Source organism: Staurois parvus, unplaced genomic scaffold (assembly GCF_062004578.1).
Source record: "Staurois parvus isolate SC_StPar_1 unplaced genomic scaffold, SC_StPar_1.0 ptg001058l, whole genome shotgun sequence".
Classification (NCBI taxonomy): Eukaryota; Metazoa; Chordata; class Amphibia; order Anura; family Ranidae; genus Staurois; species Staurois parvus.
This window is the reverse complement of record NW_028318854.1, coordinates 1,633,398-1,648,554: the sequence shown is the minus strand read 5'-3', so window position 1 is coordinate 1,648,554 and position 15,157 is coordinate 1,633,398. Positions and strand designations below refer to the sequence as shown.

The 15,157-nt window shown below is 42.0% G+C and overlaps 1 protein-coding gene across 3 annotated transcripts in view; it reads left to right on the top strand.

The window, feature by feature from the left end:
- The window catches only part of LOC149440715 (F-box only protein 27-like), a 40,501-nt gene extending 25,591 nt beyond the window's left edge, over positions 1-14,910 (top strand). For 2 of the 3 annotated variants that reach the window (XM_089658228.1, XM_089658226.1), the window contains 4 exons: positions 4,655-4,766; positions 4,838-4,933; positions 9,635-9,773; positions 13,256-14,909. In XM_089658228.1, coding sequence (XP_089514354.1) covers positions 4,655-4,766; positions 4,838-4,933; positions 9,635-9,773; positions 13,256-13,414 — 506 coding nt within the window. In that variant the 3' untranslated portion in view covers positions 13,415-14,909. Of the gene's footprint in view, positions 1-4,654; positions 4,767-4,837; positions 4,934-9,634; positions 9,774-13,255 lie in introns of all 3 variants that reach the window. The other variant, XM_089658227.1, reaches the window with a different exon arrangement.
- The last annotated feature ends 247 nt before the right edge of the window (positions 14,911-15,157 follow it).

Genomic DNA, 15,157 nt, shown 5'->3' with positions numbered 1-15,157 from the left:
ATTTGTTTTTGTTTTTTTCTCAACAAATGTGGAATTATCCTTTTAATACTCTTTTCTTGGGTTTAAAGAGTAAGTGCACTTAGATTTGTGCCTCTTTTCACTAACCTACACAATCCAACCCTCCACAGATATATACCCCCTTGACAACCAGTGATGTATCCATACGTCGCTGGACTTCAGGTGGTTATACTGGATGATGCTTGCAGCTACAGGCAACTTCTCGATATCGTTTTTAGGGCCAATGGTCGGCTGTCTTGTAAAAGCAATCCTAGCGTCAAACTGGGGTCTTATAGACCCCAGATCTCTCCATAAAGAGTACTTATCACAGGCCTATTGCTGTCACAGGAGATGTTTATATTCCTTGTGACAGCAATAAGTGATTAAAAATAACAGTGTAAAAATGTTAAAAAAAATTTTTTTTTATTTAAGTGCCCCTGTCCCCCGTACTTGCGTAAAGGTGAATGCAGGCGAAGATTCCACACGCACGTGAACAGCGATCGTTTCACATGTGTCAGGTATCACAGCGAACGTCAGATCATGGTCAGTAATTCTAGCACTAGTCTTTGTGTAAATCTAAAGTGGTAACCTGTAAAGGTTTTTAAAGCATATCCTACGGATACTAAAATTTATGTCATTTGTCACTGTTGCACAGGCGTGCTCGATTTTAAAGCGTGACATGTTTGGTATCTATTTGCTTGATGTAACACTACATTTTTTATATTTTACCAAAATCGGGTTATGTATTGTGGATTTTTTTGCATTAAAATTTGAAATAAGTGTATTTTTTTTAAAACAATTGTGTTTGAAAAACCGTTGCGCAAATACCATGTAACGTAAAAAATTGCAACACTGACTAATTTATTCTCTAGGGCATCTGCTTTAAACAAAAATAACGTTTGGGGAATCTAAGTATTTTTATAGCAAAAACATACTGATTGTTACATGTAAACAAAAAGTGCCAGAAATGGCCTGGTCTTCTAGTGCAGTGGTGGGCAACCTTTTTTTTCAACTGAGCCAAATCTCGCCAAAACCACGATTGAAATTTATTTTGAGAGCCACATTTTTAAAACTGAAAATACATAGGATGGTACACTGTTTTTAGTTTCAATAAGTTTTTATTGAGAATATTCTGCATGCAAGTATCCACATAGGTCGGGAGGATACAAATAACACAACTAATAAAACAAAAACTTTAGAACGATATTATTTATCGATAACGTTAAATTCCGTAAAATTTGCCTTACAATGTAGAGAAAAGTACTTCCTGACAATGACTGACAAAGTCACAACCACTAATGTGAACATTGGCCTTGCATTTCCTTGGATAGTTTGAGTAAGTCAGGTTTGTATGTTGTTGTTTTTAATTTTAGGCACGATTCCAGGTTCTCATCGATGAGACGATTTCTCAATTTACTCTTGATAAGGTTCATGCTTGAAAATGATTGTTCGCATAAATATGTAATTCATCCCCCATATAGTAATTCATCCCCCCTATAGTAATTCATCCCCCCTATAGTAATTCATCCCCCCTATAGTAATTCATCCCCCCTAGTAATTCATCCCCCATATTAATTCATCCCCCACAGTACTATTCCCCCCCAAGTAGTAAGCCAAGTCCCCCCTGTGTCAATTCACTTACCTTTGCTCCGCACGTTCCTCTCGCCGTGTTCCTGCGCCGTTCCGGTCTTCAGGGCGGACTGTGAGAGGAGCCTAGCTCCCCTCCCCTCACGTTCGTCACGCTGCCCCGCCTACACACATCCTGACAGCCACATCCGCGGGCCGGATTAAAAGGTCCGCCGGGCCATAGTTTGCCCATTGCTGGGCTAGCTGCAGAGTCCTGACTTTTGGGGCGGCTGCCCGAGAGGAGGGAGGGGAGCGGGCGCCCGGCACACAGAAGAGCCGCATTCAAGTGTGTAAAGAGCCGCATGTGGCTCGCGAGCCGCGGCTTGCCAACCACTGTTCTAGTGGATTCTTGCCAAGATCCAGTGCCTGCAGCCTCCATTGTTTGTTTACATCCAGCGGTGAAAGTCTCCCTCTTCTGGCCATGTCTGCGCAGTACAGCTTTATAGATTTCTACCTTCTCCTCCTGGCCAGGAGGTGGTTCCACCTAAGGGTCTTATGCCGGCCATAGACAGGTTGAAAATCGGCCGTTTTTGTTTTGGCCGATTTTCGCACCGCTAGTGGGTTAATTGGGCGGCCGTTTTTCGGGGTTTCTGCACATTTTTTTTATTGGTCATGTTGCAAAATTTGTTGCCGATTTTGACGATCGGCCGATTTTCCCGGCAATGATGGGCAAATCGGCCGATTGTTTGTTTTACTGATAAAAAAAAAAATCTGCGCATAAGCCGTGACCTGGAAGGAGATGGAGATTTTATTCTGCTAAAGGATCATAGGAATGGGAGACACCTGAATCCTTCCTACGAACGGGAAGTCCAGTCTGCTAATAACTTTATATGAAAAAGTCTTGCCATTGCAACAAATGTATCCATTTGTATCTAAATAAAAACATTGTAATCCAGATAATGTATTTTGTATTGCTGTCACATTGTATGGTGTGCTCCCCTGTCTCTGCAAGGGACAGAAGTTATGGGGTTAATGTCGGCCATAGACAGGTCGAACATCAGCCGATTTTTTTTTTTTTTTTTTTTTTTTTTTAACGGTGGTAACGTCGGCCGACTGAACGACAGATTTGTTTTTTTTGTTTTTTTTTTGGGAAAAATCGGCCGATTTTCAACTGCTTTAGGGGCTGTACTGTGCAAGTGTACAAGAAGGAGTCTTTTACTGCTGGATGTAAAAAAGATGGAGGCTGCAGCCACCAAATCTCGGTCAGTACACATCTGTGGAGGGAGAGGATGGGATTGTTTATGGAAAAGGGACAAAAAACAAGTGCACATTGTCTAAAAAGTGCAGGTATTCTTCAAAGCTAAAGGGCACAGGAATGATATGAAGGGGATTTCCTGCTAAACCTTTGTGTATGAGGACAATCAGATGGGTGAAAAAAAGCTTCCTTGCTTGTGGACAATAGTGGCGTTTGGATGTACTTTTCGCCCGCCTCTCTCCATCATAAAAAGTTTAGATGCATACTACTGCATGCTTTTTGTGAGCAGTTTTTTTTTTATAATTTCACCAGGCCTATTTAATGCTCATAAAAGCGCAGTGATGCTAAAATTCCTTTTTTTTTTTAAACGCACAAAGATGTGAACTAGCTACAGGATAATTTTCTGTCTACATGATATGCATTTTCATGCAGTGAAATGGATGCGTTTTATTGCATGAAAATAGTGATTTGACCCAAATGCAGTGCAGAAAGTTAGCTGTGTAGACACATCTGAAGGGTCCACTGTCCCTTGTCTATGCCCAGCCTAAATGCAATTAAAGTAGCCAATCGGAGCCCTCCACACAGGAATTGTTTATATATATCTTTAAAGCCTAAATCCAATAGGTTGATTTAGTTTTAGAGTGGGGAAGCTGGCAATTCTATTTGGTTTCTATTTCAGTCTGTGACATAGTTACATATAGTTACATAGTTAGTCTGGCTGATAAAAGACAAAAGTCCATCCAGTTCAACCATCTGGAAAAAAAAAAGTTATAATCCTATACCCACAGTTTATCCAGAGGAAGGCAAAAAACCCCAGCAAAGCATGATCCAATTTGCTCCTGCAGGGGAAAAAATTCCTTCCTGATCCCCCGAGAGGCAATCGGATATTCCCTGGATCAACTTTACCTATAAATGTTAGTATCCAGTTCTATTCTGTGTATCTAGGAAACAATCCAGGACTTTGTTAAAGCAATCCACTGAGCTGACCAGAACCAACTTTTGAGGGAGTCTATTCCACATTTTCACAGCACTTAGTGTGAAGAAACCTTTCTGTGTTTGGAGATTACATTTCTTTTCCTCCAGATGTAAAGAGTGCCCCCTTGTCCTCTGTGATGACCTCAGGGTGAATAGCTCTACACCAAGTTCACTATATGAACCACTGATGTATATATACATGTTGATCAGGGGCGGACTGACCATGTGGAGACTCAATACAAGCATAAACACTGCCTTAACAATCCAAGGAGATAACCTCCTACATCAGCTTCCACCAGGGGTGGACTGACCATTTAGAAACTCGGGCACTGCCCGAGGGCCCGGGGTCAGTAGGGGGCCCCATGAGATGCCCCTGGTACCTTTTTCATAGGCTTTTTTGAGTTTGGGCAAGGACACAGGGGCCCCATGATCCCCTATTGCCTGGGAGCCCCATGAGTTGTCAATCCGCCCTTAATCTCCTCTTCTCAAGAGAGAATAAATTCAGTTCCTCTAATCTTTGCTCATAGCTGAGCTCCTCCATGCCTCTTATCCGTGACCACATTGGAGAAATGTTCCTTCACTTCCCGTCCCTGTGATGCTGTGTAAGGAAAGTGGTTGTAACCAGCTCTGGAATGCGCAAACAATGAAATCATTGTCAAATTCTAAACCTTCCCCAGCTGTAATAAAATAGTGCTTTTGTCCCCATTGGAGAGATTTAATAATGTCCTAAAGGGAATAAAACAAAAAAAAGTTTTGGCTAGAGTTGGGATAGCAAACATGCCAAACCTGCTATCCAGAGCTGCAGTAACGTGAGCAGCAATTTGGCCTTTTGGCATAAAATATGTTCTCTTCTATCTTCAGAACTATTGCAGTATTGGGATATCAAAAATGGAGGTGATGGCTGGGCAGTGGAAAGGAACCGCATTGAGTTAGAAGATGTAGAGAGCCAGACCTGCTTTGTCACCTCCTACGGGTAAGTGTTCAGCTCACCCTTTGTAAAACATCAACCAGAACCATTTCTGACCCTCCTGTTTGTCTACACAGGTGGTGTGAGAAGCAACAGATAATAGATCTTGTGAAGGAAGGGTTATGGGAACACTTTTTGGATGTTCACCAACCAGCCATCTGCATCTCGGATTGGTAATTTTTTTTTCTGTCTCCTATGTTAAATGAAAGCTCTTTATCTTTTCAGTCCTAAGATAACCGGTGGTCGGGCTATGGCCTTTTAAGTATTTCCACATTCTTTTCATGCAATAAGGGCTGGTTCACATGTGTGTCAATACCCTGGGATTAAGCAGCATTTAAAGACATAAAGGATTTTTTTTCTAAATGACAAACGTGGTATATACACAGAACGGGGCACATTCCTGCCCCGCACAATCCCTCCTCACTGGTTGTGATTGACAAAAGTGGGAACCAATGGCTCCCATTTCTGTGTCTGAGCCAATGAGGAGGCGGAGAGCAGCTGAAAAAGCTTTTTTATTTTCATTCATAGAATGCAATTCATTCAGCATTTAGAACCATTTTAAAGTGTTATTAACCACTTCCATACCGGGCACTTTTACCCCCTTCCTGCCCAGGCCAATTTTCAGCTTTCAGCGCTGTCACACTTTGAATGACAATTGTGCGATCATGCAACACTGTACCCAAACTAAAATTTTATAATTTTCTTCACACAACTAGAGCTTTCTTTTGGTGGTATTTAATTACCACTGGGGTTTTTATTTTTTGTTAAATTAACAAAAAAGCCCGAAAATTTTTAAAAAAAAACCTTTTTCTTTTGTTTCTGTTTTAAAAGTTTGCAAATAATTGTTCTTCATAAATTTAGGCCGAGATGTATTCTGCTACATGTCTTTGGTGAAAATAACCCAAATTAGGATGTATTATTTAGTTTGTAGGAAAGTTATAGAGTTCACAAACTAGATATAGATCTGAATATTGATCAATCCTGAAGTACTGACAGCCAATCTAATTCCTTGAGGTCTAAGAATGTCAGAACAATACAGATATCCCCCAAATGACCCCTTTTTGCAACGTAGAGAGTCCGACATATTTCATAAAAGGCATGACGAGTTTTTTGAAGTTGTAAGTTTTTTGGAAAATTAAGAAATTTAAAAAAAGTATTTTCACTATTTTATTTTTTTTTTTACATACTGTCACCAGTGCAGTACAGCGTCATCATATAACTGGCATGGCGGTGATCAGGGACACTGACTGGTGACAGTACGAAAAATAAAAAATGTATAATTTTTTACAATTGTTTAATTTTTTGTTTTTTGTTTTTTTAAGATTTTTTTTTCATATTTCACTATGACCAAAGTAGTATAATGTCACCATGGTAACTTTTTTTTTTTTTTTTTTACAGTTTGCTTACAGCAAAGAATTACTTTGCTATAAGCAAGCATTTACCTGAATGAAATCGATTCAATCAGGGTTTTTTTTTTTTTTTTTTGTGCTTAGCTGTGATTTGGTCATGGCTAATCACATGACACAGCTGGGCTGTGATCGCTGTGACCATTCCCAGCTAGACACACTTGTATACAATGGATGGCATGAAAGGAAGCCATCCATTGTATACAACTGTCATGTGACCTGCTGCAATTGGTCACAGCAGGTCACATGGTACTGGCAACGGGGCTGGTACACAGATCTGTCATCGGCCGTGTCCGAGGTACACGGCCGGTGATAGATCGCGTGGCCCTGCGGGCATGCGCAATGCGCGTTTCTGAAAGCACGCCATGTGGCGTCCACCCGGAGAGACGAGCTGTTTTCCCGATCTGGCTATAGGCTGGGCAGCAACTGGCTAAAGGCTTTTTTTTCCCTTTTTCCCTAAAATAAAAAGAATCATGTTATATTTACCTGCTCTGTGCAAGGATATTGCACAGAGGTTCCCCTTACCTCCTCTTCTGGAGTCCCCCACCGGCACTGTCCACTCCTCCTCTCTTCCAAGTGCCCCCTTAGCAAACCATGTACAATGGGGGCACCCATGCTAGCAAGCTTTCAATCTCAGCTGTGTGCATCCAGAGACGCACACAGCATGGTTTTGCCACACCCCCAGCTCCCTCCTCACAGGATTTGGGAGGAAAAGGAACAACTAATGGAAAGTTTTTTGTCTTAATGCAAAGAATGCATTAAGCTAAAAAAAAAAACCTTTTGTTTTTAGTACCACTTTTAGTGTTTTTAAAGCCTCATAACTGCCCTTCAATGCCTGCCATGCATATTACAATGGGCACCACACAGTGCAGTACACACAGCTTGTCACATTCCTGAGGCATCGAAATTTTGTCAGCCACCTCCAATAATTTCAATGTTAACGTGCCTTAACCGCACCTACAGCATTTACCGTATGTTAGTGAAGCACTTATAAATGTATCCTAGAATGCCCTGGGAAACAATAGAGGTCTAGGACAGAGGAGCTCCAGCCTCTTCCTGTTTGTACAGAGAGCTGTGTGGTAACACCATTTGCTTCTGTGTAGGGAAAACCATCAAGCCAGCCAGGAGCTGAAGCATTGAGCATTATTGGCAATGCTTTTTGTGTCTGCTTGGTCCAGCTCAACTTTTCTAAGTGTCACAAAGATTGAAGTATACAAATCCATCTTGCAGAGAATCCACAAAAATGTCTACTATCACACCACAACCTAACCACGCCTCAAAGCAGGCCATTTCATCTACATCACCCCCCCCTTAAACACCCCTTGCCCTGGAAAAACACTTTCATGGCTATTTCGCAAGCCTTCTTGATGCTTTTTCAAAAACGCATCAAAAATACATAAATTATATAGGCATGTTAATGATCATTGCTTTGTTCTTCATAATGAACATACGTATGAACAATCCCTAAATGAGCTGTAAAAAAAACCCTCACTAACCCCTGTCGCTGCTGTCACTGTGGAGTAATCCATCCCCAGTTTTCAGCAATAGCACTAAAATCATGTTCTCTCTCAGCATCTCCAGGTGAGAATGTGAAAAGCGACATTGATTGTACAATGACTGTGTTAGGAATGTACCTCTTAAGTTCTTGGAGAAAGAGGAATCAAGCTGTCCAGATTACAAGACAAAGTCGGTGCCAGGGTCAGTTCTCGCTGCAAAGTCACAATCTGGGGACAGTACAGGTAGCAGAGAATCAGCGTTTGGGTCACGAGCCAAGGTCGGTAACAAGCAGCAATGGAGGGATCACAGAGTAGCTGCAGGATTATGTGAGTGCACAATATTCTGGCAAGGAAACCGGATGGACTTGAATAGCCGGCCAATCACGCTGATTGGCCACATGATCAGATGCAGATGAGATTCACTGAAACTGCAATGCAGTTATGCAGAATTATAACAATTACAATGGTAACAGCAAAAACTGGAGTGACAGAACAGACCTGTAATTCTCCAGTCTGTAGTGACCAGAGTTCAAGACCTGGCAAGACTCCTGACAGTCTGACTGAATAGCTATTCCAGCCTTTTTTAAACTTTTTAACATGATGGAACCCTTGAAATAACTTTCTGATCACAGGGATCCTCTGCTAATAATTACAATATCTTAAGCTACATTAGCATGATGGCCACTTGGAAGAATACTACAACATTTGTATATATAAAGTGCAGCGCTCGATAATATATTATCGAGCGCTGCACTTTATATATACATTGCCTTCTCCTAGGGTCATTGGTACCTTTTCTGTGCATAGCAGCTTGTTGCTTTTATACTTAGGCGCTTGTACTACTCTCTGTATACACTACTACATTTGTGGTTGTAATACAATGCTGGATGCAATAACTAAAAGCAAGTCATGTACACATAATACACAGGTAGTCACACACACAGGAACATTTCTTGCACTATCAAAACCTCCACTTTTATTATCATACAACACACAGGAGGATATATTTTATAGTCATCGCAATCTGCATAATAACACACAACAATAATAATGTGAGCATTATTAATGAAATACACATCTTTTGACAGCTTCACAGCATAGAATTAATGTATTACCAAAGCTATGGGAAAACGGGAAAGAACAGACCCCATCGAAACCATAATTCACAGGGGGTCGTGGGGAAGCTGTAAACGCGACCAATCGATGAGCCCATATAGCCTTGGCAAGAGTCCCAGCGTCAGAGCGTCCTCATCTGCTAGAAGGCTGCTCCACCAAATCGATTACGCTTGAGCTCCCCGCTTTTAAACCCTTTTTCTGGCAGCTTTCCCAAAGTGGGTGGGTGCCACACCCACTCTAGGACAAGCTAACAGGTTCCGTGACGATAAAAGTCACGCCCAGCCCACTGCAGTATCTAAGAATATCACACTTATGCTTCAAATCAGCATCTTATCTACCCTAAACTTAAAGATTTCTAACTTCTCAAGCAAGTAGACATCTTTTAATTGCACAAACACGTTCTTATCTTCTAATGTAACATTTCTAGATGTCATAAACACGTTTAATCCCACAAACACTTCTTATCTGCTTTAAGCTGTCTAATATCTTGTGACTCTGTTCCTTTAGTCTAGAGAAATGACATCAGTCACTTCTCATGCTCCTGGCATCTGGGCAACGATGCATTATTGTAAAAATTACCTAAGAAACAAAGGGTCCAAGGCCAAAACATTTCATAGGCCTTACAGTGGTCATTGGGAAGAATCCCCCTCCTACAGACCCTTTTTCTAAGGTTACTTATCTAAGAGGCAGGAATTGCTGATTGCTCAAGGAATCCTACTAATCCCTGGAGGAACCCTAGATAAGGAAGGCTGATCTATTTCTGTGATGAGTCGGTCTTTAACTATGTTTAGCAGTTTGGCTTGCATTTCCCTTACAAGTACTTTTTTTTTTCTTTTTTGGAATGCTTTTCCTATAGGTATGCTGGGCGACATGACTGCGGCTGTGTGTATAGTCTAAAGGTCCAACTGCTGGCTGTTGATAAGCTAGCTGTGCTCCAAGAGTTTGCCATAAGACCCGATCCTATTCCACAGTGGAATGACGAAAAGTACATCCAGGTCTGTGTATGGAAATATACTCCAAACATTTTGAAATTACATGACCTCATGGTGGCGCATCTTTTTTTTTTTAAATAAAAGGAAGGAGGGGATTTTGAGATGGTAAAATGTGATTTGGTCACATGACCCTGGAAGGAGAATGGCCTTGTGGAACACTCAATAGTCATGACACAGGCATTTACAATGCTGTTGGCTGAGCTCTGTGGATGGGACAGAGACACTGATGGGTGGAAACAAATACAAAACCTCCTGCTCTCATGGATCCAGATCAGAATTCAGTGGGTAGAACAATATATGAACGTTCATGCAATAGCCGGTCAAAGGTTGTGCAGCTTAAACACAAGCCCAATAGAAACTGTAACAAAGAACAAAAACAAAAGCGCACCAACCTTGCGCATTACCTCAGTAAGTAAAGGGTGAATTTATTGAACTGAGATATATACTCAATTCAATAATAAAATAATCAATAATAAAAGCATATAATCACAAAATGTTATATGCTGATGTTGGATTTTATATGCTTTTATTATTGCTACTTTTGTGAGTATATATCTCAATTCAATAAATTCACTCTTTACTTACTGAGGTAATGCGCAAGGTTGGTGCGCTTTTGTTTTTGTTCTTCGTACAGAGACACTGATGGCACTGGAGGGCTCCAACTCCAGTGTGCTCTACTAAATTGCAGTGGCCGAAAATTGTGGTGCCACCAGTACAGCCCATAAGAACCACGGGCTACCCAGACCAGAACTTGAAGCAGAACTCCACTGCATGGATCAGCTGCTCGTTTTTTCTAGGGGTAAGGACAAAGCTCACCTGACCTGCTGATCATCCGGAAAACGATCACTGGATCGAGTGGGGGGGGAGGGGGCAGGAGCTGACGGGGGACCGGTGTTGTTTGGGAGCTTCAGGTAATTATATCTCCGTTGTCCTCTTCCCTAGAACCAAGCGAGCAGGTAACCCATGCAGAGCAGGCACAGCTCCACTGCATTGGCAAGAAAAATTTGCCCGGAGTTCTGCTTTAAATTTAGTGACTGCTGTATCAAGAATTCTAGTTTGCAAAGCAATATGTAACGTGATACAATGATTAGGGGTAAAGTTTGCTATCAGAAAAAAAATACCTTAACTGCTTGAGAACCGGCTTGTAGTAGTCCTTTATTACCAGGCAATTTTTTCATTTTTAAGTGCTGTGATACTTTGACTGACAATTCGGTCATGAGACGCTGTACCAGAATTAACTTGTTTATCTTTTTTAGTGAGAGCTTAGATTTTCTGGTATTTAAAGTGTTCATTGCTTGCATTACAGTAAATAAATGTCCTAACAGTTGCATCACCCCCTCAGCTCCCTTTACACTTGCCTGAGTCCCATCTCAATCCAGCTTTGTGCCAGTCTGCAGCAGTGCTGGTCTCTCTCTCTCTCCTTGCAGACTCCGAGACAGCAAGCACAAGCCATTGGCTCCTGCTGCTGTCAATCAAATCATGTGAGCAGGGGATGGGCCTAACCCAGGCTGTGTGTGTCAATGGACGCACACAGCCCATCTCACTTGCAAGCCTGCACGTGTGCCACCATAGGAAGCAGCTTCGTAAGGTGGCACACAGAGAAGAGGAGAAGCCAAGAGTGCTGGCGGTGGACCCCACAAGAGGTGGTTCTGGGCTGCTCTATGCAATACCAATTGCACAGATCAGATAAGTATAACATATTTGTTTTTTTTTGTTTGTTTTTTTAATTTGAGCAATATTACACCCAAAACCAAAAATGTAATATATTGCAGCATTCCAGTCCTTAAATGTAGTGGCTGTATTAGTTTTCTCTTTATAGCCTTTTTTTTTATCTCTTTTCATCTGGTGATGTGGCCAGTAACTCACCTCCTGTGTTAGAGTGCCTCCATTCTGGATGGAACGCGGGGGGTATTTTGGACAGCAGCATTGTCAGTCTGGGGGGAGGGGAGTGTTAGACGTACTAGCACATTTTAAATACACTAACAAATTGAAGCTGAACTCTATAATCAGTTACAGCAAACAGTATTTTTCCTTTTGGGATAAAGGTTTTGCATAAATAAAAGCTAATCACTTTAAGCACCCCTGTAAGTGTTTAAATGGTCTGTCTTATTCCTGTAACTGCAGCAAAGTTTTCTTTTTGAAAAACAACAGGCTTGTTTGCCAGATCACCAAATGAAAATTGAAGAAAGAAAGCCTAAAAAAAGCACACAAATGCAGCCATCACATCTAAGAACTGGTGTAATATAAGAGCTGCAATATAATTAAACGTTTGACACTGAGGTTTTCGGTTACTATATATAGAAAAACAAAAAGGCCAAAAACTTTGAGAGAAAAAAAACAAAACGGACAGCCCGAAAAGGACCTCTTTGGGGAAATGGGTAGTCTAATTTTGTTGCCACAAATTTTTTGGAAGAGAAAAAAGTATGCTGGTATTGAAGTAGTTAAATATGGAGATTGGCAATGGTACAACAGCTATATTAATGTATAGATCAGGGGTCTCCAAACTTTCTAAACAAAGGGCCAGCTTACTGTCCTTCAGACTTTACGAGTGCCGAACTGCAGCCAGTGGGAGTAGAAAAGGTCCCAACATCAGTACAAAAAAAATAATGCCCCATTGTTTGGTGTCAGTGAGGGGAATTCTGCCCCATCATTGATGTAATTGGACCCTATCATTTGTGTCACTGGAAGGAATTGTGCCCCATCATTGATTTCATTGGACATTATAAATCGTGTTCACAAGGACACTGTACCTGTTCACTGCCATTAACCAACAAGGCAGGCACACATGGGCTTTATAGACATCTCTCCAGAAATAGATGTCTGTTTCCTTGCTGGCTTTTTTTTTTTTTCTTTTACAATATGGCTGTAGGAAAGTAGTTAAAATCCAATTTAAAGACACCAAGGTTAACAACTGTATGTAAAAGTACAGAAAATTCAATTATTTTAAATGCTAACTTGCTGTGTTTTTTCTTTCCATGAATGATTGATTTCTTTTTTTTTTTTTTTTTTTTTTACCTGTGCTTTTGCACGTGCTGGAAAATGTGATTACTCCAGGAGAGTCCATTCCCTAGTACAGTCCCCTCCCTGCCTGTATGTTATAGCCTTTTCCTTTTCTGGGAGTGTCTAATTACTGTCTGTGCTGACCCAGCTCCACTGATCCTCACCTCCCCACATTATTTTTATGTAGCTGCTTGGGGAGAAGTGATGGTGAATGCTATAGAGGGTTACTTGAGCTGCTGACAACATGTCCAAGTTGGTGGCACACAGAAGTAGTCTCAGGGCTTTGGTGTCAGGGTCTCTATGCCAAATGATACAAAGGTTGCAAATCGCTATTCATGCATGGCCTAGACCACAGGACAAGTCAAGGAAATGTAATTCTGACTTTCTGATGGTAGCACACAAAACAATGACTTGGCTCAGACACGTTTGCTATAGACATACACTTGTTCATACAAGCTTTGACACAATACTGTCTCTTATTACAGGTTTCTCATGAGTTTCGTGGGTATGGACCCGGGGTACGCTATGTGAGGTTTATGCACAAAGGAAAGGATTCGCAGTTCTGGAAGGGACGGTACGGCGCCAGAATCACCAACTCATCGATCACAATAAAGTGTGATAACATTGAGCCATGCTGCTCATAATCATGCCACTCATACTGCCTTCAGACAAACATTACCTATGGCCCTCCATCTGTGGTGGAGCAGAGAAGCGATGGTGTGCAGAGTACATATAAAGGGAGCAATAGGGCTTTACCTTAATAATGTCAGTTCAGTAAAAATAATTCTCATTGGCTGCTGTGGGTTGCTGCACTTTGCGGTACTCAGCCCCAGGTCACTTTAAAAAATTTATAGTAACTTTTACTTGCTGCGTGTCATTGCTAAGGAAGCTCTGAGATTATATATATATATATAATTCCCCTCCCCCTCCTTACCAGGACCCATTTTTCTAAAAAAAAAAAAAAAAAAGTCCTCCCTGATACCAGATAAAAAATAAAACCAACCCAAACCCTATAGCAAGACTCAAAACAGACTAAAAGTGTATTCTATATTGAATAAAAACCTATCATGAGCTACACAACCATTATATTATCATATAAAAAGTCATATGAAAGTAGTGATGTGATCAGGTGTAGGAAATTTAATATTTGAAAAGGTGAGTTAACTTCAAATATCCTGGCCACCATTGCACATAGCGCCTCTCTGCAGGTGTAGTGGTCCATACACAGTACGCTGCAATACCCAGTCTGGAGTTGAGTATCCATCATAATGCTTGCAATGGTAGGCGATCATTGATCATGACTGCTGACCAATGAGAAGTGCATATGAGGCTCCTTCTTCCAGTAAGGCGTACCAGATGAAACCAGCACTTCTCATTAGCACGGTTGTGCTGAGCAATGAGCACGTGCCATTGCGAGCATTCCAATGGATATTTACTCCGGGGCTGTGTATTGTGGTGTATGGTGCGATGCCCCGGTAGCAGATGGCATTACAGTTGCTATGTGTAGCAGGGTCTGAATGGGTGGTAAGGCTATTAGGAGCTCACTTTCTTTTCAGTTTTTCTTACCCTTTAAGTAAATGTTTCCTTATAGAAGAACTTCACTTTTTTTTCTTTTTTTGTGCTGACTTTTACCAATCAGGTACTTACCAGTGCCTGGGGTCCAGCCAGGGGCATATTCACCGCGAGGCCAACAAGGCGTTTGCCTAGGGCGGCAATTTTTAGGCGGGCGGCACTGCCCCCCCCTCTCCCCGAAGAAGGGGCCATTTGAGCACAGCAGGAAGATCGATGTGGGGGAGGGCAGTTGCAGAGCGACGATCGTGCACCACTCCCTCCAGCAGCGGATTAGCCAGGACCAGGGGACAGCCTGGAGCAGGGAGAGAAGCGATGAAAGAGCACGGAGGAGGTGAGCTGTGTAGCCTTCTGTGGGCTCTCCCTCCTGTCATCCATCTAGCAGATTACACTGATACTTACCACTGACAGATCGTATGGGACTGCACACACCTCCCCCCCCCCCTTCCTGCTGCACGGAGATCAGCCGCCCTTGGAGAGGGGTGTGTGTGTGTGGTCCCATACGATCTGAGGGAGAGGTGGGGGGAGAGAAAGAGAAAAGGAAGAGAGGGGGATAAAGAGAGGGAAGAAGGGGGGGGGAGAGAAAAAGAGGGAAGAGGGGGGGAAGAGAGAGAAAAAGAGGGAAGAAGGGGGGAAAGGGATAAAGAGAGAGAGGGAGGGAGACAGACAGAAAGTGGAAGAGAGGGGGGGGGGGGGAGAAAGAGGACAGAAAGAAAGGGAGAGAGAATCATGTATACATACACACACTTATTGAACTCTCATTGGGAGGGGCGCAAAATTTTTGTGTTACCTAAGGCAGCACAAAATCTAAATACACT